This window comes from Bufo bufo, chromosome 6 (assembly GCF_905171765.1).
Source record: "Bufo bufo chromosome 6, aBufBuf1.1, whole genome shotgun sequence".
Taxonomy (NCBI): Eukaryota; Metazoa; Chordata; class Amphibia; order Anura; family Bufonidae; genus Bufo; species Bufo bufo.
This window is the reverse complement of record NC_053394.1, coordinates 117,042,424-117,069,552: the sequence shown is the minus strand read 5'-3', so window position 1 is coordinate 117,069,552 and position 27,129 is coordinate 117,042,424. Positions and strand designations below refer to the sequence as shown.

Genomic DNA, 27,129 nt, shown 5'->3' with positions numbered 1-27,129 from the left:
GTAGATTTTGCCACTCCTAATAGTGTAGCAATTTCTCAGATGGGTTTCTTCTGTTTTTACAGATGAAGGTGGCTTGTTGCACCTACATGGAGAGCTCCTTTGACCGCATGTTTACTTCTCAGCAAAATCCTCAAAATGCAAGCATTACACCTCGAATCAACTCCAGGCCTTTGATGTGCCTAATTGAGAATGAAATAATGAAGGAATTGCCCACGAAACAGCCTTTAAGTCAGTTATCCAATTACCCTTTAAAAACAGGGTGCCACATGTAAAGGAGCTGAAACTCCTAAACCCTTCATCCAATTTTTTCGTGAATACCCTCAAATGAAAGCTAAAAGTCTGGACTTTACGTCCATGTCCATTATATAACTATAACTTAAATATGTTTTAGTAGACAGGTATTAAAAACAAAATTGGTGTCCATGTCCAAATATATAGTCGGGTCCATAAATATTGGGACATCAACACAATTCTAAAATTTTTGGCTCTATACACCACCACCACCACAATGGATTTGAAATGAAACAAACAAGATGTGCTTTAACTGCAGAGTGTCAGCTTTAATTTAAGGGTATTTACATCCAAATCAGGTGAACGGTGTAGGAATTACAACAGTTTGCATATATGCCTTCCACTTGTTAAGAGACCAAAAGTAATGGGAGAGAATAATCATAAATCAAACTTTCACTTTTTAATACTTGGTTGCAAATCCTTTGCAGTCAATTACAGCCTGAAGTCTGGAACACGTAGACATCACCAGACGCTGGGTTTCATCCCGGTAATGCTCTGCCAGGCCTCTACTGCAACTGTCTTCAGTTCCTGCTTGTTCTTGGGGCATTTTCCCTTTAGTTTTGTCTTCAGCAAGTGAAATGCATGCTCAATCGGATTCAGGTCAGGTGATTGACTTGGCCATTGCATAACATTCCACTTCTTTCCCTAAAAAACTCTTTGGTTGCTTTTGCAGTATGCTTTGGGTCATTGTCCATATGCACTGTAAAGTGCCGTCCAATGAGTTCTGAAGCATTTGGCTGAATATGAGCAGATAATATTGCCCGAAACACTTCAGAATTCATCCTGCTGCTTTTGTCAGCAGTCACATCATCAAAAAATACAAGAGAACCAGTTCCATTGGCAGCCATACATGCCCACGCCATGACACTACCACTACCATGCTTCACTGATGAGGTGGTATGCTTAGGATCATGAGCAGTTCCTTTCCTTCTCCATACACTTCTCTTCCCATCACTCTGGTACAAGTTGATATTCGTCTCATCTGTCCATAGGATGTTGTTCCAGAACTATGAAGGCTTTTTTAGATGTCATTTGGCAAACTCTAATCTGGCCTTCCTGTTTTTGAGGCTCACCAATGGTTTACATCTTGTGGTGAACCCTCTGTATTCACTCTGGTGAAGTCTTCTCTTGATTGTTGACTTTGACACACATACACCTGCCTCCTGGAGAGTGTTCTTGATCTGGCCAACTGTTGTGAAGGGTGTTTTCTTCACCAGGGAAAGAATTCTTCGGTCATCCACCACAGTTGTTTTCCGTGGTCTTCCGGGTCTTTTGGTGTTGCTGAGCTCACCGGTGCGTTCCTTCTTTTTAAGAATGTTCCAAACAGCTGTTTTGGCCACGCCTAATGTTTTTGCTATCTCTCTGATGGGTTTGTTTAGTTTTTTCAACCTAATGATGGCTTGCTTCACTGATAGTGACAGCTATTTGGATCTCATTTTGAGAGTTGACAGCAACAGATTCCAAATGCAAATAGCACACTTGAAATGAACTCTGGACCTTTTATCTGCTCATTGTAATTGGGATAATGAGGGAATAACACACACCTGGCCATGGAACAGCTGAGAAGTCAATTGTCCCATTACTTTTGGTTCCTTAACAAGTGGGAGGCACATATGCAAACTGTTGTAATTCCTACACTGTCCACCTGATTTGGATGCAAATACCCTCACATTAAGCCTGCAGTTAAAGCACATCTTGTTTGTTTCATTTCAAATCCATTGTGGTGGTGTATAGAGCCAAAAATGTTAGAATTGTGTCCATGTCCCAATATTTATGGACCTGACTGTATATAAAAAATGAAAACCAGACATCATAGAGTACATGACAATCTCTTTCTAACAAATCTAGAACCAGCCCTGTGCCTGACATGGATCCAGAGATCTCCCCATTCATTGCTCTGCTAGATTAAGATCAAGCTGAAAGCTCAAGGTGTCTTTTTTTGCTGCAGCTAAGGGGGCGTGTCTCAACATGTGCGGCCTTCTCAGTGAGCAGGTCAAAGAAATAAGAAATAAACAAACTGTAGGTGGCGCTATACAGATACATTTTATTGAGTAACTCAGTGGGTATGCAAAATTTTTAATTACATGCAATTACAAAAGTATTCAGATCCAGGAGCTGGTTTGAAAACTATAGAATATTTTTCATGGGACAACCCCTTTAATGACTGAAATTAGGCTTCTGAGTTTTTTCCCAGGTTATTGTGCCTCTGCCCCCCCCCCCCCCCCTTCCTTCCTGCTCTGTAAATGACATACCCCGGTCGTTACCTTAACTACATTCAGAAAGCTAGGACAGGTCTATTGGTATAATAGGTTATAATGGGTTATTCTCCTGTTGACTCAATGTCAATATTTGAAACAGAATCCATCAGATAAGTAAATCTTAACTACAACATCCTCCAAATCTACCTTTCTTCATGATTTCCCTGGGCAAGGAAGGGTTAAAGTCATCTTTCTTCCCCAATCAAAATGCATTTGCAATGTCAGTCTGATTCCTAGAATTATTCAGTAAAGCATGGAATTTGTCACTCCTTAAAGAGGACCTTTCACCACTGCTGACATGCCTGTTGTTTTAATAGCTTCATGCATTCTCTGTGTAATAACCATTCTGGAGCATCTGTTCTTATGTCTGTATGTTGTGCCATTCCTTTATAATTTTCTCTATAAGTTATGAATAATTGCTAGCTGTCTGCAGTAAGGGTACAGAGGGTGGTAACCAGTTGGGGGGGGGGGGTATACTTGCACAGACTGAAAATGGCAGCACTGACTGGATAGAGTCAGTCTGTGCAGGTACACCCCCCCCCCCCCCAACTGGTTACCACCTCTCTGTACCCTTACTGAAGGCTAATGGCAATTAATTCAGAACTTTTAATAGAAATAATAAAGGAATGGCACAACATACAGACATGAGAATAGATGCTCCAGAATTGTTTTTAAATGGGAAATGCTTGTAGCTATTAAAAAAGACATGTCAGGAGTGGTGACAGGTCCTCTTTAACCTTCTCCAGACAAGCAGGGTTTATAGGGTGCCGTAAAACATTTGAGAATGGTTTACAATTTATCACCGGCGTTGTGTGAGAGGAGCCAGGCCTTCATCGTGATGGACAACTGCAAATGGCACGTGGACGATTGGATAAGGGGGATTAGCATTACATTGCCAAAGTGTAATGAGAAATAAGAGGCCTTGGATTGTATTAATGCATTTGTCTGAGACAGCTCCTGCACACGGCCATGTGACAACTCCATTTTGTATGAAGCCATAATAGGGATCTTATGCTGTATTCAGATAAACAGATTTCCAGCATGAAGGAGATAAAACCTGCATGTTCTTTACTGGATATTCAAAACGTACATACGGTGCAGTGAAACAGGTCCCTCCGTGTCCCTGGTCAGACCGACATGTTTTGAGCCAGCCAGCTCTTAGTCATGATCTGGATCTGGATCAGGACCTTATGCTGTGTAGCTTTGTAATCCGTGAGTCCTTATTCTGCTAAAAGTGGATGTTACTTTTATAGGTATCCTTACAGATGTCTGAATAATGTCCAGGGCTACCAATTGTCATTTGTCACACAAAACCCAGTTTATGTGACATTGACATGTCTTTGATGTAACTTTCACTTCGATGAAAAACTTTGACTTGGTTTGTTCCTTGACTCCACAGAATTCCACATGTTTTTTTTTTTTTTTTAATAGTATCTTTTTATTTATTAATTTAGCAAAAAGCATAACAAACACATCAAATACAGACAATCATCAATTGAGTCCAGTACAAATCAAATACATGGGATCAATCATAACAGTTCCTCATGACCCAAGTTTGGGACAGAAGAAAAAGATATCACTTTCAGGATGAACAGTACCCAACATATCAATCCTAAGGAAGATTAAAAGTACTGCACACACACACACACACATTCACACACGCCTTCATTGGTCAGAACAGTCTTTCAGTCATCTATGGTACTAGAGTCTGGGCTCCAATCCAGGGGTCCCATATCTTCATAAAGCGATCAGGGGTCCCTCTTCTCTCATACACAAACTTGTATAATTCAAGATCAGCATTAACTAGATGTACCCATTGTTGCACAGTAGGATTCTTAGGAGGTTTCCAGTTGAGAAGGATAGTTTTCCTAGCATAATATAAGAGTATTCTATACAGCTTCCTGCCAAATTTGGTGGGAACAATCTCGTTGGCTACTCCCAACAGACTAGTGAGTTCAGTACAGACGTTAGGAAAGCCTAGTTTGTCATTAAAATATTTATGGATCTCTTCCCAGAAGCCATGAATAATCGGACACTGCCAAACCATGTGTATAAGACAACCGTTTTCATGTCAACATCTTGTACAATGAGGGTTCGGCAATTTACCCATTTTAAATAGTCTCACAGGAGTATAATAAATCCTATGAAGCCATTTAACTTGAATCAACTGATCCCTAGCACTTACCACTGTAGATCTCCATGTACAGCTAGATTCTTTAACATGAACATCTTCCAAACCTTCAATGTCCCTTTTCCACCTAACAAATGCCCTGTCTAGGGGGGAGTCCTGCAACGCCTTCAACGACGCATACAGGGTCGACACTGGTTTGACCAACGGAACCCTCCTAATCGCTGCCTCAACTGTACCACACTCCAGCTTTAAAGGTTCTCTACCAAACTGAGCCTGACAGGCATGCCTGAGTTGAAGATATCTATACAAACAACGCTGGGGCAAATTAAACTCCTGTTTCAAACTATTAAAGGTTCTAAATAGGCCCTTATCATATAGTTGGGTAAGGTAGCACACCCCCCTCTGAGGCCAAAATTCAAACTCCAGTAATGAGAACAGCTCCGGAAGCACTCTGTTTCTCCACAAAGGCAAATATGGCGACCAAGTAATATCATTCTCATCAGGGTTACATTTCTGACCCCATTTGACCCACATCTGTACTGCAGCAGCCATCGATTGGGTGTAGTGTATTGTAGACCTAGCCCCCCTCCTATACGCCAAGTTCGTAAGTGCCTCATAGGACCCCAATAAAGCTGCCTCCAACACTACCGCCGGGTTACCTGAGTCAGCCCGTACCCACCACGCCACATAGCTCAGCTGCACCGCTACATAGTACATGTACAGGTTTGGCAAGGCAAGACCCCCCCGCAGGTAAGACGCCTGGAGGGTGGATCTCGCTATTCTGGGAGAAGACTTATTCCATAGAAAGGGAGTGATTATTCTATCCAAAGTAGCAAAATGTCTCTTGGGGAGTAACACTGGGGCAGCCCTATATAAGTTTAGCAATTTTGGGAGAAGAATCATTTTTACCACATTGATACGCCCAACCAGAGTTAAAGGAAGGTTTTCCCAAGCCTCTAGCTTTCGAGTAATGGTTTGCATTGTAGGAGCAACATTCAAATCATAAAATTTTGCCACTTCTTTATGAACAATAATCCCCAAATATGTAAATTGCTCCACAATCTGAAGCTTATTGTTCACCGAAATGCGAGCTGGGTCAACATCATCAACCAGACATAGACTAGACTTAGCCCAGTTCACACGGAGACCCGAGAAACCCCCAAATTGATCAACAACACCTAAAAGGGTATCCAAGGATTTCCCTGAATCTGCTAGGTAAACCAGCATGTCATCAGCATATAATGAAAGCTTTTCTGATATTCCAGCTATTTCCCAGCCTTCTATACCTGAATTAGAGGATATGAGTATCGACAAAGGTTCCATAATTAATGCAAATAACAGGGGGGAGAGAGGGCAGCCCTGTCTAGTGCCTCTACCCAAGGGGAAGGAGTCCGATGTGTACCCATTCACCCTGACTCTCGCCGAAGGGGATCTATAAAGCATTTGTAACCAGCACAAAAATTTCTCCGGAAAGCCCATTTGAGTCAGCACTGCCCACATAAATTCCCATTCTACTGAATCAAATGCTTTTTCATTGTCTAAGGACGCAAGAGCCCTCATACCTCTGTTATCATGTTTGACCTGAAGATTAGTGAACAATCGCCTTAAATTAATATCTGTGGTTTTCCCTGGCATAAAACCCGATTGATCTACCACAACCGAGGAGAGAATTACCCCCCGCAATCTTAACGCCAGTACCTTCACAAAGATTTTGACGTCAAGATTCAGAAGTGAGATAGGTCGATAAGAGCTACACTGGTCAGATGGTTTCCCTGACTTGTGAATCACTACTATCGTTGCCTCCAGAAAGGACGGTGGCAACGAACCACTTTCCAGTGCATACCTCAACAGCTTCCCAAATCTACTAACCAGGTCGTTAGAAAATCGCTTATACCATTCAGCAGGAAATCCATCGGGTCCCGGGGTTTTCTTGGTTGCTAAGGAACTAATGGCCGTTTCAATCTCCAGGTCAGATATGTCTGCCGCCAGGGCTCCCCTGTCATCTCTGTCCAAAGAAGGAATATTAATACCTGCTAAGAAATTGACAATTTCCTCCGAAGTACACGTGATCTTGGGGGCATACAATGTCTCATAATAGGAGGCAAATTGTCGGCAGACATCTCTAGGCTCCCTCAATAAGATCCCTTGGTCATTCAGAACTCCCGCCACCACCGTTTGCTGTGTCTCAGATCTAGTCAAGTACGCCAAGGCCCTGCCACACTTATCACCATCTGAAAAAATAGTTTGCCTCTGATTTAAAAGTTTCTTCTCAGTATATTCAGTTAAATGCAAAGTAAACCTACGCTGCGCCTCAAGCCACAAAGTCTGCTTCTCAGGGCACGGATCTAGTATATATAACCTCTCCTTATCAGCTAGTTCCGTCTCTAGTTTTATCCGTTTGATATTCAGTTCCTTTCTATGAGTTGCAATAGCAGCAATCAATGCCCCTCTCATTACTGATTTGAAAGCATCCCATTCTACCAGAGGATTCGTAGACCCTTCATTTTCTGCCCAGTAGTTCCCCATTGCATCTAGACTCTCGCTCACCACAGGTAATACCTCGAGCCACATAGGGTTTAACCGCCACTGCTTATCAGTCGAAGCCAGCGGCTGTGACAGTATCAGAAGGAGGGGGGCATGGTCTGAAACTCCTCTCGGTAGATAATCACTAGACTTGATATAGGGGGATAAGTCTCTGCTGACAAAGGCCAGATCTATACGAGAGAGTGAGCCAGTAGAAGCTGAATAGCAAGAGAATTGCGCATCCGTGGGGTGGAAATAGCGCCACGTCTCTACTAAATCATAAGAATTAGCCCAATGTGATAGGACATTGTTGTGTGAGGCCTGGGGAACCCTTCTGTCCCGTATAGGATCTAAAGTGGCATTATAGTCACCCATAATAATATAAGGTATTGCTGGAAATCCTGCTATTTTAGCTGTAATTAAGTCTAGGACCTCTCTGCGGAATGGCGGAGGAATATATAGTCCCACAAATAGGTACTGCAGGCCTCTGACACAAGCATGTAAAATCACATACCTACCATAAGGGTCCAGCTGTACAGACAGTATTTGAAATGGAAGACTTTTAGCAATTAAAATAGACACGCCTCTAGCGTGGTTTGAGTAAACCGCATGATATGTGGGGCCTATCCATGGGCGCCGCAAAGCTAGTACTTTCTGGCCCTGCAGGTGCGTTTCTTGCAATAACATTATGTCAGGGTTATACCTCTTTAGATAATAGATAATTGAACACTAAAGACCGTTTAATCTTATCATTCAGACCCCGAACATTCCACGAAAGTAGCTTAATTACCGCCATTTATTCTTCCAAAGATAACATCTCCATAGTTTCCGACCAATGAAGGCACATTCACGCACACAAACAATCCACATCAAAGAACCCCTCAACAGAGAAACTCTCTTCAACCCACCCATTCCCAACCTCCCTAACCCACCCTGCCCAAACCTTCCTAACATGGTTGAGCCTGACACCCCAAACTAGTAACTCCTGGGTACGATAACCTACCCTAACTCATTAGAACATATATACCATATAGGTACGTTGGTGATAGGAAGCAAGTATATACGTCTACCCACAACAGTGCATAGTCATACAGGGTGTTGCCACCCAGCATACCAATATGGGGTTAAACATCTGATCAATAGACAAAGTCAAAGAACAGGGAATCTAACAGGAGTAATAATGGTACATTTAAACCAGATACTCCCCCCCTCCCCCAACCATCTTGTCAGCAAAACAATTTAACATTTAATCAAGTATTATATGCTTCAGCTGCCAACACTATAGTATAAACCATCAGCGGTGAGGCCTTGCATTTAGATTTCTCTCAATCCATTCAGTAGCCTCTTCAGGAGTACTAAAAAAACGGACTGTTTCACCATCCTGCACCCTCAAGCGAGAAGGGTAGATCATGGCATATTTCACATTTTTGTCCCTCAGCCGCGCTCGGACCTCAGTAAACTGCTTCCTTTTCTTCTGGACCTCTGCAGTAAAGTCTGGGTAAAAGGACAAACGGACATTCTCATAGCTGACATTCCCCTTCTGTCGAGCAGCTAGCAAAATAGCGTCTCTGTCCCTGTAGTTCAGGATCTTCATGATGAAAGGTCTAGCAGGGGATCCCGGCGGTAAGGGTCTGGTTGGAATCCGATGTGCCCTTTCTATAACAAAGCAACTGGAAAGTGAGATGGGATGTAACACTTCTTTTATGAGCTGTTCCGCAAAAATTTCTGGGGTAGACCCTTCTGCTCGCTCCGGTAAGCCCAGGATACGGACGTTGTTACGTCTATTGCGGTTCTCAGCGTCCTCCGCCCTGGCTTGCAGCATCTGTACCTGTTGCAGCAGCTGCCTGGTGTCATTTCCAGCTGCTCTGGACGCATCTTCCACCTCACTCACTCTTTGCTCCACTGCAGATGTTCTTTCACGTATTTTGTCAAAATCGTGTCGCAAACAGCTAAGGTCAGACTGTAGATGGTCTATCTTTGATGTAAGAGCAGCTTGACAGGCAGCTATAGCTTTCATAATTTGAGAGGCTTCAGCAGAGGAACCAGGGACAGGAGACCCCTCACTTTCCTGTTCAGTTTGACTCATGGCGTCCATGAATCGTTTAACAGATGATGGAGCCACAGAAGAAGTTTTGCGGCCCATAGAAATAGTCCACAGACACTTTAAAGATCTGCTGGGGTTTGTCACTCATGCAGCAAAGCAAGATGAGGCTTTATTAAATTCAGCAAGTCCTGCCACACAGCCAAGTAGACTGCAAGATATCTTTACATTCCTCAGGGGGGAGGGGGATAAGTACACCAGCACCACCACTAAACTTTCATATAAACTGTGGTGAACTCTGCAGCTTTCATATATAAGGACTCCTAACAGGATTACCACTGCAGGACTTCAGGATAATAGTGGAAGTAGGGAGATACAGAGCGTTTCGCCGATCCACTCCGTTTGCTTGGGCAGAGAGGAGCGCCGCTGCACATACACTTAACGGCAAGATGGCGCCCACCGCGCGGCTTCTTCCCGCCTCGGTCTTCGGCTCAAGCTTCCAGCAGGTATCGGCAGCAGTCCAAGGTAAGTTGTTAGCAACTTTCAGCAAGCCATACCTGCGCTGTGTACCTTGTGGCGGATCGTGTCCCGGCCTCACTCCACACTCTCCTCAGTTTGCGTCCCTCTGCTCCTCTCCCTCAATCCGTCGGCATCCACAGCACCACAGCCAAAACTCAGCAATCCAGCTCCGGGCAGAGTGTCCCCAAGTATGAAGGGGTCCAACATATAATGAATGAGCTCAAGAAACCCCGATTATGCCAGGTGTATAAAGGATATTTCACAGGATCTTGTAGGAGCACTGCAATCCTGCTTCCTCACTCCATGCTGGCTCGGCCACGCCCCCATTCCACATGTTTTTGGAGTGTGTGCCACCTTCAGTAGATGTTGGCTGAATGTTCGTTTCAGAGCTGTAACTATAATTCGTAGGGCTCCATAATAAAATAAAATGGGGCACCCACAACCTAGTGTAAGAAAATTAACCACTTTCTGACCAGGGCAGTCCACATACAGCGCTGGAGAAATCCTTAAACATGGGGCCCACTCGCAACTGCAACGGGTGCCATATCGGCTGGCTGCCTACCGTTTTAGCAGAGTTTTACCACAATAACAGTGGTCCAGAAACCACACCAATCAGATACTAAATAAACTAATAAATATAGGTAGAGAACACCGGTTTGGATCAAGAAACAGGGCCGCACACGAATAAACCAAAACTACCACTAAAGAAAAGAGCATATATAATTTTACGGTTTGGTCATAGGCACTTTTCTTTAGTGGTAGTTTTTGTTTTAGCTGAGTACAGTACCAGCTGTGTCTGGCAGTACCATGAAGTTAAACGAAATGGCAGTGCTCCATTCACTGGTGGCCCCCATGGACAGTGCACCGCTGATTATTTATCCCTTATCCTGTGAATAGGGGACAAGTGATTTCATGGGACAACCAACGAATGGCAGATGCTCAAGTGGTTACATGTGGGCCTGAATGCCTGCTAAACATTGCTCAAAATTATTAATTAAAATGGGAAATATAACTGAAGTTTCTCTTTAACACATGGCATTGTGCTTCCATGTCCACATGTGCAGTGCCCCCAGCAAAGAAGAATAGAGCTCTGTCTGAGAAAGTTGGGCAGTGACTAAGATCTGATAAAAATTCAAAAATGTAAAATTTCATCGAACAATTTGTAATTGTCTTTCAATTTTGTCTTTAGGAAAATGGGAAAATAATTGGTACTTTACAGCAACATTATTACTGAAATCTACTCCTCCTGTACCTATTGTGCCCGAGGGAGGCAGGTCAGCCAGCATGGGGTTCTCTGTGAGTGATGGCTTAATAGTATTTTATAGGGCTGTTAACTGGCAAATCTTGACCTGCTGCTTATGTTACATTTGACCATGTCATGCCCTGCTCCACAACGTCTGTGCCTCATGAAAAGGATGATAAATCTACATTCTCCTGGAGATTGTGGCGTAAAGCTATGTTGGCAGCAGGTGGCATCATGAAATTTGAACCCTTGTGCCTTAGACACTTTGTTAATGCTCCTCTTCAATAACATTTATTGGGCTAAGGGCCATAAAAATGCTGACTTGCTGAGACACCACACAGTTTACATTAAGGGGAGGTTGCTATAATCGGAGCAGAATGTAAATTAAGACTTGGCTTTATAGGAGACATCCATCTTCATTAGTAATCTATAAATCGTTGGTTCAATTCTTCCTTCTTGTTGGTACATGGCCTAGGTTAGTGGAGCCAGGTTTACCCTATATACTCTAGAAACTTTGGAAGGAGCAGAAAGGATGGCAGACAGAGACACATTTCAAATCTGCAGCAAACTCATGTACATTACTGTACATATTCACATGTTAGATTCTTTCTAGGAGGTTATGATGTACTATAAATTGTTCTATTTAGAACATATCCACAAGTTTCAAGCTTGGTGATTACTACTGATGAGTGAAGCGAGCTACGGATGCTAATCCGAAGTCGCTTTGTTCAAAACTGTGGATTAATGCTGTACGGAGATCCAATGAGCCGAATCAGTTATTTGTGACGTCGCCTGAGACTTCATTGAATAACTTTGGTAGTTGATTTTTAAAGTGGAAAACCACTTTAAAACTTCAAACCGAACTCTGTTCCATATTTGAAAGTGGTATTCCACTAAAAACACACCAAAAAAAGAGAAATAGTATCTATCCTTAATGTTTTCTCTCCCTTTATGTTCTACACCTGATTTGGCTTCAAAAACTGCATAAGAAAACCTGAACGTGTGGCAGCACCCTCAGAAGTCATGCAGGTCATCATTATCGCTCAGTTATTGATATAATCTGTGGAAACTGTTTTGATGTGATTGAGGAGGGGGTTTCACGTTGCTAACATCTGTCAAGAAAAGCTTCATTACAAACAACTGTGAACAATTAACTTGGCACAAGTTCTAAAGCAAAATTGGATAATATGTTCTCCGTGGTTTCAATTAATGATTGTTCAGAGCAGAAACCGCAAGGCAAGCCTCGTCCACTATGGCAGCTGAACTGGACTGTAGAGCCTCAGATCATAAGCTTGAACAGTAGTCTCCAACCAGGCAGCATAGCCCCACCTGCCGCCAAACTACAGACCTGCTGGGTAGTTATAATTGGGCAACAGCTGGAGATCACAGATTTAGAACATAGGGCAGTAATTAAAGGGGTATTTCAGTTATATCACGTTATAATATCCACAGGATAGGGGACATCCATTAGGAATATAGGGGTCTGATCGCTGGGACCACCACTGATCATGAGAACGGGGGTCCCGTTCCTCACAGGGCCAAACAAAATGAATGCAGCATGGTTGGGCATGCATCATGCCACTCCATTCATTTTCTGTGGCTCTGCCAGAAATAGGCTAGTACTGTACTCACTTACAATATCTCCAGCAGTCTCATACAGAATCAATGGAGCGTATAGCACATGATCGAACAACTTACATAGTTACATAGTTAATACGGTTGAAAAAATACAAACATCCACAAAGTTCAACCAAGGGATAGGTGGGGACGCCGTTATATGGTGGGCCCAGTGGTCAGATCTCCACTAATCTAATGGTTAATCCACTATTCTGTGGATACAGAATAATTTACTATAGTCAGAATACCCCTGTAAAGAGGTTATCGAGGAATTAATATTGATGACTTGTCCTCAGGGCAGAGCATCAATATCAAATTAGTGGGGGTCCAACTCCCAGGACACCTGCTGATTAGCTGTTCGAAGAGACTTGGTGCTCCGTGAGCCCTGTGGCTACTTCCTAGGTCATGTGATGCCACCATAGATCGGTCACATGGCCTAGTTGTAGCTCTGCCCCATTTAACTCAAAGGTGCTAAGCTGCAATACCAAGCACAGCAGCTATATGATGTATGACACTGTTCTTGGTAAGTCCACTGTGGGCATCCGGTGAGTGCCGCAGCTTCCAGAAATAGCTGATCGGTGGGGGTGCCAAGACTCAAACTCCCACTGATGTGTGGATAGGTCATCAATATTATTTCTCAGATAATCCCTTTAAGTGTCTTTGACTTTTCAAACAGTATTTGCATGATTAAAAGAAAGCTTCAGTTACAATCAGTATTCATAGTAATCTTTCCTGAGCTGCGATATATATGCTTAGGCTGTTTTACTCATGAACAAAATAGAGAATCCATGTGTCATGCCACCCCATAACGCTTTGGATTACTTTTATCTGGAGTATTGTTTTAATACCATGGTTTTACTTCTATCATTGCTATTATGCCTCAGGATGGAGCGCAGATTTCACATTGTCTGTACTCTTGGAGGAGCTTTTTCTCAGTGGGCAAGCCCAATGAACCAATACATATGAACTAAGGGTCCTTCTGTCTGTACGCCCAGGGCCGGCAAACTGGGCAATTGCCCAGGGCCCCGATCCTCTAAGGGGCCCCCTGCTTTAGTCCCGCAGATCGCAGAAGGTTGAACAGTCGGAACTCCAGAGTGGAGAATTTCCCAGCTTAGGAGTCCCTGCATATGTCCATATATGGAGTCAGTGTTATGAACATGAAAGGGATATTCCCAAGCATTGTCATTATGCTTAGGGACACCCTGTGTATATAAATCTAATTTAGACTCTATTTTTGAAATGTCTCTGTGGGGATTTGAACTCACAACCTTCTACATTAAGGGAAAGAACCTTGACCACTGGCCTATAGAGCTCAATGTCAGTGCTGAAAAACCTCATATAAGTTTCTATTATATAATACAAGAGAAACTTATATGCTGTTTGTAACAGAAGAGAAACTTATATGAGGTTTTTCAGCACTGACATAGCATTGAGCACTATAACCCAGTGGTTAAGGTTCTTGCCCTTAATGTAGAAGGTTGTGAGTTCAAATCCCTACAGAAACTTTTAAAAAATATAGGCTAAATAAAACGTAAATACACAGGGTGTTCCCAACAGTGAAAAATGAGATTTTATTGAGAAAAAAAATGGAGCAAAACAAAATATGATCAAATAACACCCGTATTAGCCTACACCAACCTTTTTAACTTGTGTAACCAGTATTTTTAAAATGTTTCTGTGGGGATTTAAACTCACAACCTTCTACATTACAGGTAAAAACCTTAACCACTGGGCTATAGAGCTCAACATTTAGTTACTGCTGAAAAACCTCATAGAAGTTTCTCTTGTATAATACAAGAGAAACTTCTATGAGGTTTTTCAGCACTGAAATAGCATTGAGCTCTACAGCCCAGTAGTTAAGGTTTTTGCCCTTAATGTAGAAGGTTGCGAGTTTGGAACCCCACAGAAACATTTTAAAAAATAGAGGCTAAATGAAAGTTTGATTTTATTGAGGAAAAAAAAAATGGAGCAAAACGTAAAATATGTTCAAAAAACATTTTAACATGTGTAACCAGTATTTTTTGTTGGGAAAGGTGGCAACCGTAACAGCCCCCCACTCAGGACCTCTATAGGCCCACTCACTGCAGCAAGCTAAGCCTCATCAGGACTCGCTTCATAAAAAAATATTTTTTTCTTTTCATCGCGATATTCTGACCGTCATAACTTTTTTATAGTTATGTCCACAGATATGTGTGGGGGCTCATTTTTTGCGGGACGATCTGTCATTTTTAACAATATCATTTGGGTTGTGTATAACTTGATGATACATATTACTTGCAGCTTCGGGGGACTTCGATGGGGTCCTCCGCAGCCCCAAGTTTAACTAATATTTTCATGCCTCTATATGAAGAAAAATTAATCTTTGGACCAGGAAAATTACATCATATGTCCACATGGTTTCGCTATGTGGATGATATTTTCCTACTCTGGAAAGATACTGAAGAATCACTGAAAACATTTATCGAATATTTGAATTTATGCCATGAAACTATAAAATTTCTGTTGCAATATCATCCAAGGATTATTCAATTCTTGGACGTAGAAGTTATGAAAATATTATTATATTCAAGTCATCATGCTCCACATATCTTTAAAAGTATACCTAAAAGATTCCTTTCTGACTAGAAAAATAAAAAAAACTAATGATTGCCCAATGTATATGGGAACTTATGACAGTCATGCACCTTTGATTAAAAAACTATTAATAAATATTGGGATTTACTACAACATGATAAAAAATATGGAAAACTCTTTAAACAAAAGCCTAATTTTTTATATAGAAAAGGGAAATCAATTGGTAATAGATTAATCAAAGGTGACATAAAAATACAAAAGAAAAATCGACAGACTTTTTCAGCCACAAGCAAAAAGGGAACATTTCCATGTTTATTCTGTATGAATTGCAATCAGATCATAAAAGGAAATACAATAAATCATCCTAGAAAAGGATACAATATACCTATGTACCATTATGCTACATGTTTGACTAAAAATGTAATTTATGGCATTAGATGTCCTTGCAGCATGTGGTACATAGGACAGACAAAAAGAGAAATCCGAATAAGGCTTAACGAGCATAGATCAAGCATAAAAATATTTATGGAGGATATGGATAAAAAAGAAAGTAAGAAATAAAATAAAAATAAAAATGAGGAGACTACGCTACTGCAACACTGTAGCAAAAGAAAACACAAATGAAACTAGATAAAATGGGTAGTATTAGAATATGTGAACCCCGGACAAACTCCAGAAGAAAATAATCGTAAACTATTACAACACGAAACAGGATGGATCACAAAGATGGAAACATTCAAACCAAAGGGGTTAAATGACATATGTAGTTTCAGGGTATTTTTGTGAATCAGCTTTTGTGTAACCATATGTTTTTAATGTTGATGATTGAGACATGAGAAGAGTATTTAAGTTGTCTGGTTGCACCTCATAGCCATGCATGAGTAAGGGGTTAACTTTTTAAAATATTTTAATGGTATGGGCACTTTCGCATGCGGCGATGCCCATAATTCTATTTTCTTTTTGTTTCTTTTTATTTTGAGGAAATGGTGTGATTTAAAATTATTATTTTTTTTTTTTTTTGTTAAGTCCCCCAAGTGGACCACAACTTACAATTATCAGATGTAAATTGCTCCATTATTCTGTATAGAAATCACTTTATCAGAGTTCAGTGCTGCCATCTAGTGGCCTGAACTGGGATATACTAACAATGAGCCTGGAAGCCTAGTACAGGCTGCGACTCATTTTTAGAACAGGGTGCTATACCTGATCTCCTCTGGGGGAAAGTGCGCCTGAAGAGGAATCCCGGGCTTTAGGTTTTTAACACTCTCAAATGCCGTGAGTGAGGGGAACTCATTGCTGTAAGGGGAGGGGGCATGTGGCATATTCTGGGGCCATGAGGGTGAAGAACTGTGTGAGGAGCTTTACGGGGTTTAAATCTGTGAGAGCGCGCCGGAATCAACAGAATTTAACTGTAACTGTGTTGTTAGTACATTATTACAAGATTTGGGGCTCAACTTTTGATTTTGCCCAGGGCCACATTTTGTATAAAACCGGCCCTGCATACGTCTAGATTCCCCAATTTGTTTCAATGAGTTTTCCGTGACCAAAAATGATCTATTCACAGGATAGAATATAAATGTTAGATCAGTGGGTCTTCAACTTCTGGGACATCCTTTGTTACTCCTTCCCATCATGGTTGACCATAGAAATGACATTGATGGGGTTAATGGAGTATTGCCGTTTCAGGTGATTTTTACATAACCATCTTTGTCTTACAGGAGAACAGTGCCATATGGACTATCCAGTTACAGGGGAAGCGTACGAGAAAAACGAGATACAGACAGAAGGCGGATGAGCTCCTTGACACAGCCCCGGTGTTCATGTACAGACCCAAGTGACCAGCGCTGTGTCAAGTTTTGCGAACAGAAGACAGACAGGTGAGAGTTCAGGCTATGATCAGTAGACCCCTAACTGGTCATCATCAGGGAATGTTCCATAGAGGTAGTTCAGCTGTTAGGGATACTTGAAAACCACATTTTAAAACACTAGGCTATCTGACAATGAAAGAGTCAACCAGTGTATTGCCTATATGAAGTGTCTTTTACCACCATTGGGCGGATCTAGTTTAAGAAAAACTTTCTGCATCTGGCTTCACAAGAAGAGGGACATAGCCTAAGATGCAACATTTTGCACCCAAAATTCTGTTACACAATAGTGTCAAACCATACACCAAATTTATCATCCTGCCTGAAAAACTGCGACAAATTTGGACACCCTTTTAGACTTGAAAGGTTTACAGGGTTGGTAAATCTTCACTAATTTGCTTTAATTTTGGTGCCTCGGAATGGAATAGAGGAATAAGCACCTGGACATTACACAGTTACATAAGGTTGAAAAAGAGAATGGCAAACACCTACTGTAAGAGGTGGATGCAATATGCCCCATATTAGGGGGGAACAAATCCTTCCTGACTCTAAATCTGGTCAGAATGAATACCTAGATCACCTCCACTAATGTAGTACCCATATTATACACAGATGCAGCTGAGCTAAACTTGATGGTTAACACTTTAAGTAAAATGTATATATTATATATATAAATTTTAATCTAAAAGATAAACATAATTGGTATTGCCATGTCTGAAAATATCATGTTATTTATCCCGTGGTGAATGCCACAATTGTGGTTTTTACCTCACAGCCCAAAAACAAGGAATAAAAAAATAGTAGAAGGCCACATGTATTCCAGACTGGTATTAATAACGAAAGCTATAGCTTTCCCTGCATAAATTGAGCCACTGCTCCATTGGCAGTCCATGTTCTTCTACGCTGGAAAATAGAAGAAGATGATAAATATGGTGGTGTCACTGGCACCTTCCCCTCCCTCAACACGCCCCTTTTTCAGAATACTGGCGAGGTTGCAAAACGGACAAGAATAGGACAGGTTTTATAATTTGCAGCCTAGCCACAGGGATGCGGATAGTGCCGCACAGATGCATAGAAATGAATGGATGCGTGTGGGAGCTGCAAAAAATGTAGATCAAACACTGACCAAAAATACGGTTGTGTACACAAGGCCAAATTTTTTGCCTCAAGCTGTGCCTATAGGTATATCTCTTCAAGGAAGGGGGCAGGAGGTAGGTTCAATTTAAAAGGGGTTGTCTGGGTTGAGATCTGAACCTGGCATCCCCCCGGATGTTAGCATGCTCCGATGAGCTCCCTTGCCCTGCGCTGGATCGCAGGGCTCTTTTATTTGCAATAATACACTGCTGGGTGGAAGCTTCCGCCCAGCAGTGTGTTCTGTGATGTCACCGGCTCTGATGGGCAGGCTTTAGCGCTGCCCTAGCCATTTTACAGGCTAGGGCAGAGCTAAAGCCCGCCCATCAGTGCTGGTGATGTCACCGGGCTCACTGCTGGGCGGAAGCCTCCGCCTGGCAGCCCTAAGGAGAGCCTGGTACCTCACCGGATCTCCTGAAAATGCCTTTGCCCTGCGCAATTCAGCGTAGGGCAAAGGAGAGCATCGGAGCATAAAATGCTCTGATGCTATTGTCTAGGGGCTGCTTGGGTGAAAGTATGGGTATGTCTGGGTTCAGCTCTGAATCCGGACAACCCCTTTAAGTCATTTGTAACTGGACTTTTTTTTTACTTTATTGTTTGTATAGTTTCTTCATAAGTTTTTCTATAAAAATGATCTGATTTAAAACAAAAAAAAACTTTAGTATCACAATGATTGACTACTGAGGTCACTGGTTGAAATGGACATAATCTTAATTCCCTGTTTTCTGACCCCTCTAGACCCTTAAGGCAAAGAACACGCAGAGATCTCAGAATAAAACTGACAAGAATACGTGCTGCAGCATGAACGCCAGCCACTGTGGTCAGGCCTGCAGCACACAGGTAGGTGGTACAAATTTGGCACATGATGAATAGTGTCTAATTAGAAAGTCACTGGGAACTCGTTTTCTGCAGATAATGTCAGTAGAAACTTGTCAGATAGACACAGCACATGTCTAGACAGTGGCGGATCCAGAGCCTGGTCTCGGGAGGGGCACTTGCAGATTATTTTCTGTCCGCCGCCACAAAACAATGGTGCTTATAGAACAGACTACACAGTGTAGAGGTATACTGTATATTGTGTGGCACAGTGTAGCGGTATACTGTATATTGTGTGGCACAGTGTAACATAGTACATAGTAACATAGTACATAAGGCCGAAAAAAGACATTTGTCCATCCAGTTCGGCCTGTTATCCTGCAAGTTGATCCAGAGGAAGGCAAAAAAAACCTGTGAGGTAAAAGCCAATTTTCCTCACTTTAGGGGAATAAAAAATTCCTTCCCGACTCCAATCAGGCAATCAGAAAAACTCCCTGGATCAACGACCCCTCTCTAGTAGCTATAACTTGTAATATTATTACGCTCTAGAAACACATCCAGGCCCCTCTTGAATTCCTTTATTGTACTCACCATCACCACCTCCTCAGGCAGAGAGTTCCATAGTCTCACTGCTCTTACCGTAAAGAATCCTTTTCTATATTTGTGTACAAACCTTCTTTCCTCCAAACGCAGAGGATGTCCCCTCGTCACAGTCACAGTCCTGGGGATAAATAGATGATGGGAGAGATCTCTGTACTGACCCCTGATATATTTATACATAGTAATTAGATCTCCCCTCAGTCGTCTTTTTTCTGTAGAGGTATACTGTATATTGTGTGGCACAGTGTAGGCTATATGGGTATAACATAAACATACTTCACATGAAAACTTACAGTTACTTGGCTTGGCCCTTGGGGATCTCGGACACCACTTCAACACTTGGCTGGGGGCTCGGCGGAGCTGATGTTGTGTTTTATCCTAATGAGAAAGATTTCATAATAAGGATTTGGAGAAGGGGTAGAGGAATAGCAGAGCAGGGAGAGGCTGGTGCTGCTACTAGGGGGTCATACCATGTGGGAGTAATAAAGCCCACCATAATGCCCCCCAGTAGAAATAATTCTCCTTATAATGTGACAGTGCAAAAAATACCCCCTTGTAATGCCCCCAGTTGAGCTAATGTCCCCATAGTGCCCCCATAATGTGCCAGTATAAAATACCCCTATATATTGCCCCCATAGTGCTCCTCTCCCCCCTTCCTCCTAGTGCCATTAATAACAACCCCCCCATCATGTGCCAGTAATAACAGCGCCCCCATCATGTGCCAGTAATAACAGCGCCCCCATCATGTGCCAGTAATAACAGCCCCCCATCATGTGCCAGTAATAACAGCCCCCCATCATGTGCCAGTAATAACAGCCCCCCATCATGTGCCAGTAATAACAGCCCCCCCATCATGTGCCAGTAATGACGGCCCCCATCATGTGCCAGTAATGACAGCCCCCCATTATGTGCCAGTAATGACAGCCCCCCTTAGGCCGAATGCACACGGCTGTGTTCCGCGACTGAGAGAGGTCCGTGGTATGCCAGGCTGGATTCCTGTTCAGAGCAGGAGCGCACGGAGTCATTGGTTGCTATGACGCCGTACGCTTCATGTCGCTGCTGCACTACAGTAATACACTATACGAGAGTATTACTGTAGTGCAGCGGCGGCATGAAGCGCACGGTGTCATAGCAACCAATGACGCCGTGCACTCCTGCTCTGAACAGGAATCCAGCCCGGCATACCACGGACCTCTCTCAGTCGCGGAACACGGCCGTGTGCATTCGGCCATAGTCCTATGAAGGCTTATTTTTTTTTGCTGAACAAGTTGTAGTTTTAAGTACACATAAGCAAGTGACAAGTAAGCAATTCTGGCTTTTTTATTTTATTTTTTTATTACGGCGTTCCCCATATGCCATAAGTTGCATGATAATTGTGTATTGTGGGTTTTTATGGACACCGTCATACCAAATATGGAGGGGATTTTATTTTTGCTATTGTTTCAATTGAAGTGATTTCCTTTCAGTGGAAAAAGGGGTCTTTTTAACTTTTTTTTATCTAATAAAACTTTTTTTTACTATTTACTAGTCCCACAAGGACTTTAAGGACTTTAAGGACATTAATAGGCAATCTTTTGATCACTTCTAAAATACATAATGAAGTTCAGTGTATTATACTGTCAGTGCTATACTGACAGACACCAGCAGGCTGTGCCAGAGAGATGCATCCTGCACAGGATACACTGCAGGCAGGCCTAGGGCCTTCATTGGGCCCAAGGCTTCCATACGAAGACATGAGCACCCCGCAATCTCATTCATCACCTGCCAATGGGAGACAGAGGGCGCTCCCTCTATGTCAACCACTTAGATGCTGAGGGCAATATTGAGGTCACTATTAAGTGTTTAAATGGCCAGGCTTGGTGCTTCTGCTGGTTCAGGCTATTAGAGCACAAGCCCAGGTCTCATGTGAGAGCTAAGTCCTCACTTTCCTCAGTACTGTAGACAATCTGCAAATACAGCCTTGAACTGTGTACAACAGGAGCCCGCAGAGACCTGCTCCTTCCTTCTTATGGCTCATGCACACGAACGTATTTTCTTTCCGTGTCCGTTCCGTATGCAGAACCATTCATTTCAATGGGTCCGCAAAAAAAACAGAAGGTACTCCGTGTGCATTCCGTTTCCATATGTCCGTTTTTCCGTTCCGCAAAAAAATAGAACATGTCCTATTATTGTCCGCATTACGGACAAGGATAGTACTGTTCTGTTAGGGGCCAGCTGTTCCGTTCCGCAAAATACAGAATGCACACGCACGTCATCCATATTTTTTGCAGATCCATTTTTTGCGGTCTGCAAAATACATAGGGTCGTGTGCATGAGCCCTTCAGTGTGTGTATCTTAGCATCCATCTCCAACATCTGTCAGCTCTGGACATGAAAATCTACAAACAAGAAGCTTGCAGTAAATGTATGAGGATTACAGTGAGAGCTATTTTACTGGGAGCAGTGGGCAAGATACTGGAGAAATGGTGCACTTTAGATGCAACATATATTAGGCAATATTAATAGTGATGAAGTGCCCTAATGATATAGGTAAAGTTGTTTATAAGTGTGCACTTTATTTAGGGCTTGCCTTAAATGCATATTTGTCACAGTATATAGCTATATTTAGTATCTACTTTTAAAGAAGCGTGGCAGCAGTGTCCTGTTTCTTTGCTACTGCCACTAGTGTCATTCACACATAATAATATAAACTATATGGACAACAGTATAGGGACATGTACACATTATATCTGGAGGTTTTATGACGTTCTATTCTAAATACATAGGCATTAATATGGAGTGGCTTTCTACAATATTTTGGCGTTTGTGTGAATATTCGCCAATTCATCCTGAAGAGCATTTATCTCTTGACCGGGAAAAATTAGCCTTCCTGAAATTGTGTTTTTGTAGCTCTTGGGGACTAAACATCCGACTAAAGGTTGGATAAAAAGTATTTTGTGGTCACTATTACATTGACCACCACCTCAAATTGTACTTTTTATATTGTCGGAAAACTCTTTTAAGACAAATTGTTGTAATTCAAGGACAGATAGCTGATTGTTGGGAAACCCACTGATTGTGGTGGCGATGAAATGTGGTGATTTCAGCTTCCATTGACCAAACTCAATCATTGGGTCCTCATTGATTAAACAGGTCTTATCCTATTTATATGATAAAAACCCTTCAACTACATGTAATGAAATACGTCTTTGCTAATACTTAGGTCTGTCCAATTGCATGTTTATGTACCTCAGTAGTTTTCTGATGCCTTTACATCTTCTTAATCTAGGTTTGGAGATGCCATTTAGGACAAGTGAGTTTCCAAGATGCCTGAGATGACTCGTTACTGTATGTCGCAGACAGAGGACAAGGCCGCCCATCATCAACCCTTCAGGCACAAGAGAAATTACACATTTTGTTTTCTCAACATGTCTTTACCTCACAACCAGTATTTGCTTAGAGAAGTGAAGAAAGATAATGGGCGCTTTCTATTGAGGAGAGATCTATCCATTGAAAAGTCCAACTGGTCACGCATTTGATCTTTAGAGGAAATTGAAACAAATTGCCTTCCAATACAATTTTTTTTTTTGTAGAACTCAAACTCCATTTACCACAGGAGCCCAGTAGTAGTTCTGTACATATGTATATTCAACCAATCTTGTAAAGGGCTAATTTCAGGCAAAAATTCTATGTTAAGTCTACTGCATAGCTTTTATACAGATAATTAAGCATAGGAAAGCTTTGCTTTGTCATCAACCTTCACCCACCATGCATCATCTCCTCTTACAGAAAAGTCTATATTCAAGGCTGGTGACAATTGTGCATGGACCAATACGGTGCAATCTGAGAATCCTAATTTTGCTACAGTATGTATCTGAAAATGCAAGCACATATACAGGGCCGTCGTTAATATTGATTGGACCCTGGGCAAGAATTTACTTGGGCCCTCTGGATCCCGCTTTCCCACACACTAGCATGCAATCACGCCCTCCACCACAACACACACACAAAAAAAAAAATCCACACACCTCGTAGAGTAGTAAACTTTAATAATGATGAGTGGCCGCTAGAGGTGTTCCTTGGCAGTAATGTAAATGCTGCCTTTTTTTCTGAAAAGGCAGGGTTTACATTAAAAAGCTTGCAGAGACATGCTATAGACACCAGAACTACTGCGTTTAGCTGTTGGGGTTCTGGTGACTATAGTGTCCCTCAATATAGAGGAAAAAAAAGAATCAGCACAAAAGTATCAAATAAAATGGCTGTATCATTATTCTAAAAATAAAAAAAAAGCACAACTTCTGACACAAATATATAGTATTTTGCAGATTACTTTTTTTTTTTTTTTACAATGTGCAGATAGTACTGTACTACTAACCCCTCCATCCACCCCTACATACAGGGTAATACAGCGCCACATACAGAGTTAACACACATGCTTTATGAGACATGTTATCTAAACTAAATGCAACTAAATGCATTAAGCAATTGCTTTTCAATGGCTTTTGTTTCAAGATAACACGATCAGTTAAAAAATTTGAGTTAAGAGTGTGTTTGCTACCCCTGCTACATCTGTACCTCTTACATCCAGTGACGTCTCTTTGATGTAGATGTTCTCTTTCCTCATCTTCCCCTTTCAGACCAAACCACCATTTTTCAGCCATTTCTCATCTTTGCAGTTTGACAAACAAAATCTTTGTTTACTACTTTTCCATCATCCTCTCATCTTCTGGACAAATCATTCTACCACCCCCAATACTGTGCCGCTGTGCTCCGCAATACTATACTGCAGAAACAGATAAACCCCCTGATAATAGTAGTACCATGCAGATAGTGACCTTCAATAATTATTGGCACACAGTGTCCTAAAATCACTGCGCCCAGCAAATAGTGCCCCTGACACTAATAGTGTAAACATAACTTCCCCAAAAATAATTGTGGTAAGCTGATACTGTGCCAAGGTGCCCCCACAGTAATAGTGCTCCCAAAAGTCTGACCAATAGGAGTAATTCTCTGCTAGAGCACACATGGTAGTAATAGTGCTCCTAGAATTAATAATGCTCCCATAGTGCCCATACTAGTAATCATGTTCCCCATAGACCCCCAGTAGTAATAAATCGCATCATAATGCCCCCAGTAGTAATAATTCTCCTTATAATGTGCCAGTGCAAAAAATACCCCCTTTTAATGCCCCCAGTTGAGCTAATGTCCCCATAGTTCCCACATAATGTGCCAGTATAAAATGCCCCTATATAGTGCCCCCAGTAAATTCCCCATAGTGCTCCTCTCCCCCTTCTTCCTAGTACCCCCCATAATGTACCAGTATAAAAGGACCCATATATAGTGCCCCAGTAGATGCCCTCAGTGCCCCCATAATTTGCAAGTATAAAATACCCCTTCTTAGTGCCCCCCATAGATAAGCCAATAGTACTCCTCTCTCCTCTTCCCCATAGTACCCACCAAAATGTGCCCCAGTATAAAATACCCCTATACAGAGCCCCCCCATATAAAATATCCCTTCTTTGTGGCCTCAGTAGAAGCCCCATAGTGTTCCTCTCCCCCTTCCCCCATAAAAAATACCCCTTCTTTGTGGCCTCAGTAGATGCCCCGATAGTGCCCCCAATAATGTGCCAGTAAGAAGTGCCCCCATAGATGCCCCCATAGTGCCACCAATAATGTGCCAGTAAAAAGTGCCACCAATAATGTGCCAGTAAGAAGTGCTCCCACAGTGCCCCCCAATAATGTGCCAGTAAGATGTGCCCCCATAGATGCCCCCCAATAATGTGCCAGTAACAAGTGCCCCCATAGATGCCCCCAATCATGTGCCACTAACAAGTACCCCAATAGATGCCCCCCCAATCATGTGCCAATAACAAGTGCCCCCATAGATGCCCCCCAATCATGTGCCAGTAACAAGTACCCCCATAGATGCCCCCCAATCATGTGCCAGTAACAGGTGCCCCCATAGATGCCCCCCAATCATGTGCCAGTAACAGGGGTCCCCATAGATGCCATAATCATGTGCCAGTAGTAGTACCTGATAAAAAAACAAAAACTTATACTTACCTCCATCAGGCTGGCAGCGATGCGATGCAGCCCTCTTTCGGCCTGTGTCCCGCGCTATACGGCTCAGGTGGCACGTTGACGCCATCACGCCGCCTGCACCGGCCTCTGATAGGCTGCAGGCACTAGGCCTGCAGCCTATCAGAGGAACGGGGAAGGTATATGGCGATACAGATGACTATGGAGATGAGCGCTTCCACCCAGGAGCAACTAGGCCCGGGGCAGCTGCCCCTTTTGCCCCGCGTTAAAGACGGCCCTGCACATATAGTTGATAAAATGTGCTGGAGTACCAGGGAATTGTGTTCTCAGTATGGTACATTGCCATCAGTCAGGACATTACTTAGTTATTCAAGGTGACATAACTGGTCAAGTACTGAGAAGATAAAAATTCCTCAGTCATTGATACCATTTAATGGCTAACTGAATCGATGACAACAGATAGCAAGCTTTCAAGACTACTTAGGTCTATTCATCAAGCATAGTTTAAGAACTAAAAAAACTCCTTGTCCACTATGGGCAGTTCTGTAAGCTGCAAAAGAAGAGCTCAGTCCTTGGTTGTTTTAAAAAATGTAGTTATATATCGAGGCTTTCACAAAATATTTGCTAAATTAGTTCCACTGTTTGAAAGGGTCTTAAAACCATACAGGATATAGAGAGCTTCATGGTGCACAAAAGATGTTCAGACTAGTGGCGAAAGTTGGAATTCTGCAAGAGAAGGTCTTGCATGAGAGGTTCTACTCCACTGACAATATTATATCAGTGGAGAGAAATCATGCATGTTGGCCACATCTTTGCACAACTCAGAGATTTGGCTTAATTTTCGATATTAGTAAAAATTATTTATATCCATCAGACTATACAGTGATTTGGATATTATATGTCACATTGTAGGAAACCCCATTTAAAGGCTTTTCTACTTTCAGAATATGGAGCTTCTACCACTACTCTGTGTGAAGATATTTTGGTACTCTGTAAGTGTCTCTCTAACAGTTGGGTTTGGATAGGTACATTTACATAAGTCCTTGTGATTTCAGTGGTACAGTATAAGCTCATTACTGCACTGAAATCAGATTTTGTACACTTCGAGGAAATGAAAAAGTCATGGTTGAGGGATGAACTGGTCTACTGTGTATTGAGGGCTAGGACCCCCTCATTTTGGGAATTAATGAGACTCTCACCAGTGTTATGTTCCACATGTCTAAAGGGACTCTGAATTGGTATAATGCTGGTTTTATGTGAGCCAAATATGGTTGCAACACTCGAGCTCCCCCACAATTCTTCTGAACCAAACATAAATCACTGTAGAGTTCCACAGTGTTTGGACCAGTAGAGCCACAGTGGCTTCGTTTTGCAGCCATTCCATGGTTTATGTTAAACCAGCTTACACAATGGATGGCCTAACAGCCAGTGTACCATTAAAGCATGCCTACTATTGTGTTGATATCCTTCTACACCCGATATGCCACCGGTTTTCAGGTTTTC

At 42.2% G+C, this 27,129-nt stretch overlaps 1 protein-coding gene across 1 annotated transcript in view; it reads left to right on the top strand.

The window, feature by feature from the left end:
- Positions 1-23,606, top strand: part of EDN3 (endothelin 3) — a 131,175-nt gene extending 107,569 nt beyond the window's left edge. Inside the window, exons 3-5 of the mRNA XM_040435748.1 lie at positions 16,916-17,074; positions 18,932-19,033; positions 22,877-23,606. Coding sequence (XP_040291682.1) covers positions 16,916-17,074; positions 18,932-18,998 — 226 coding nt within the window. The 3' untranslated portion in view covers positions 18,999-19,033; positions 22,877-23,606. The remainder of the gene's footprint in view (positions 1-16,915; positions 17,075-18,931; positions 19,034-22,876) is intronic.
- Positions 23,607-27,129: the final 3,523 nt, after the last annotated feature.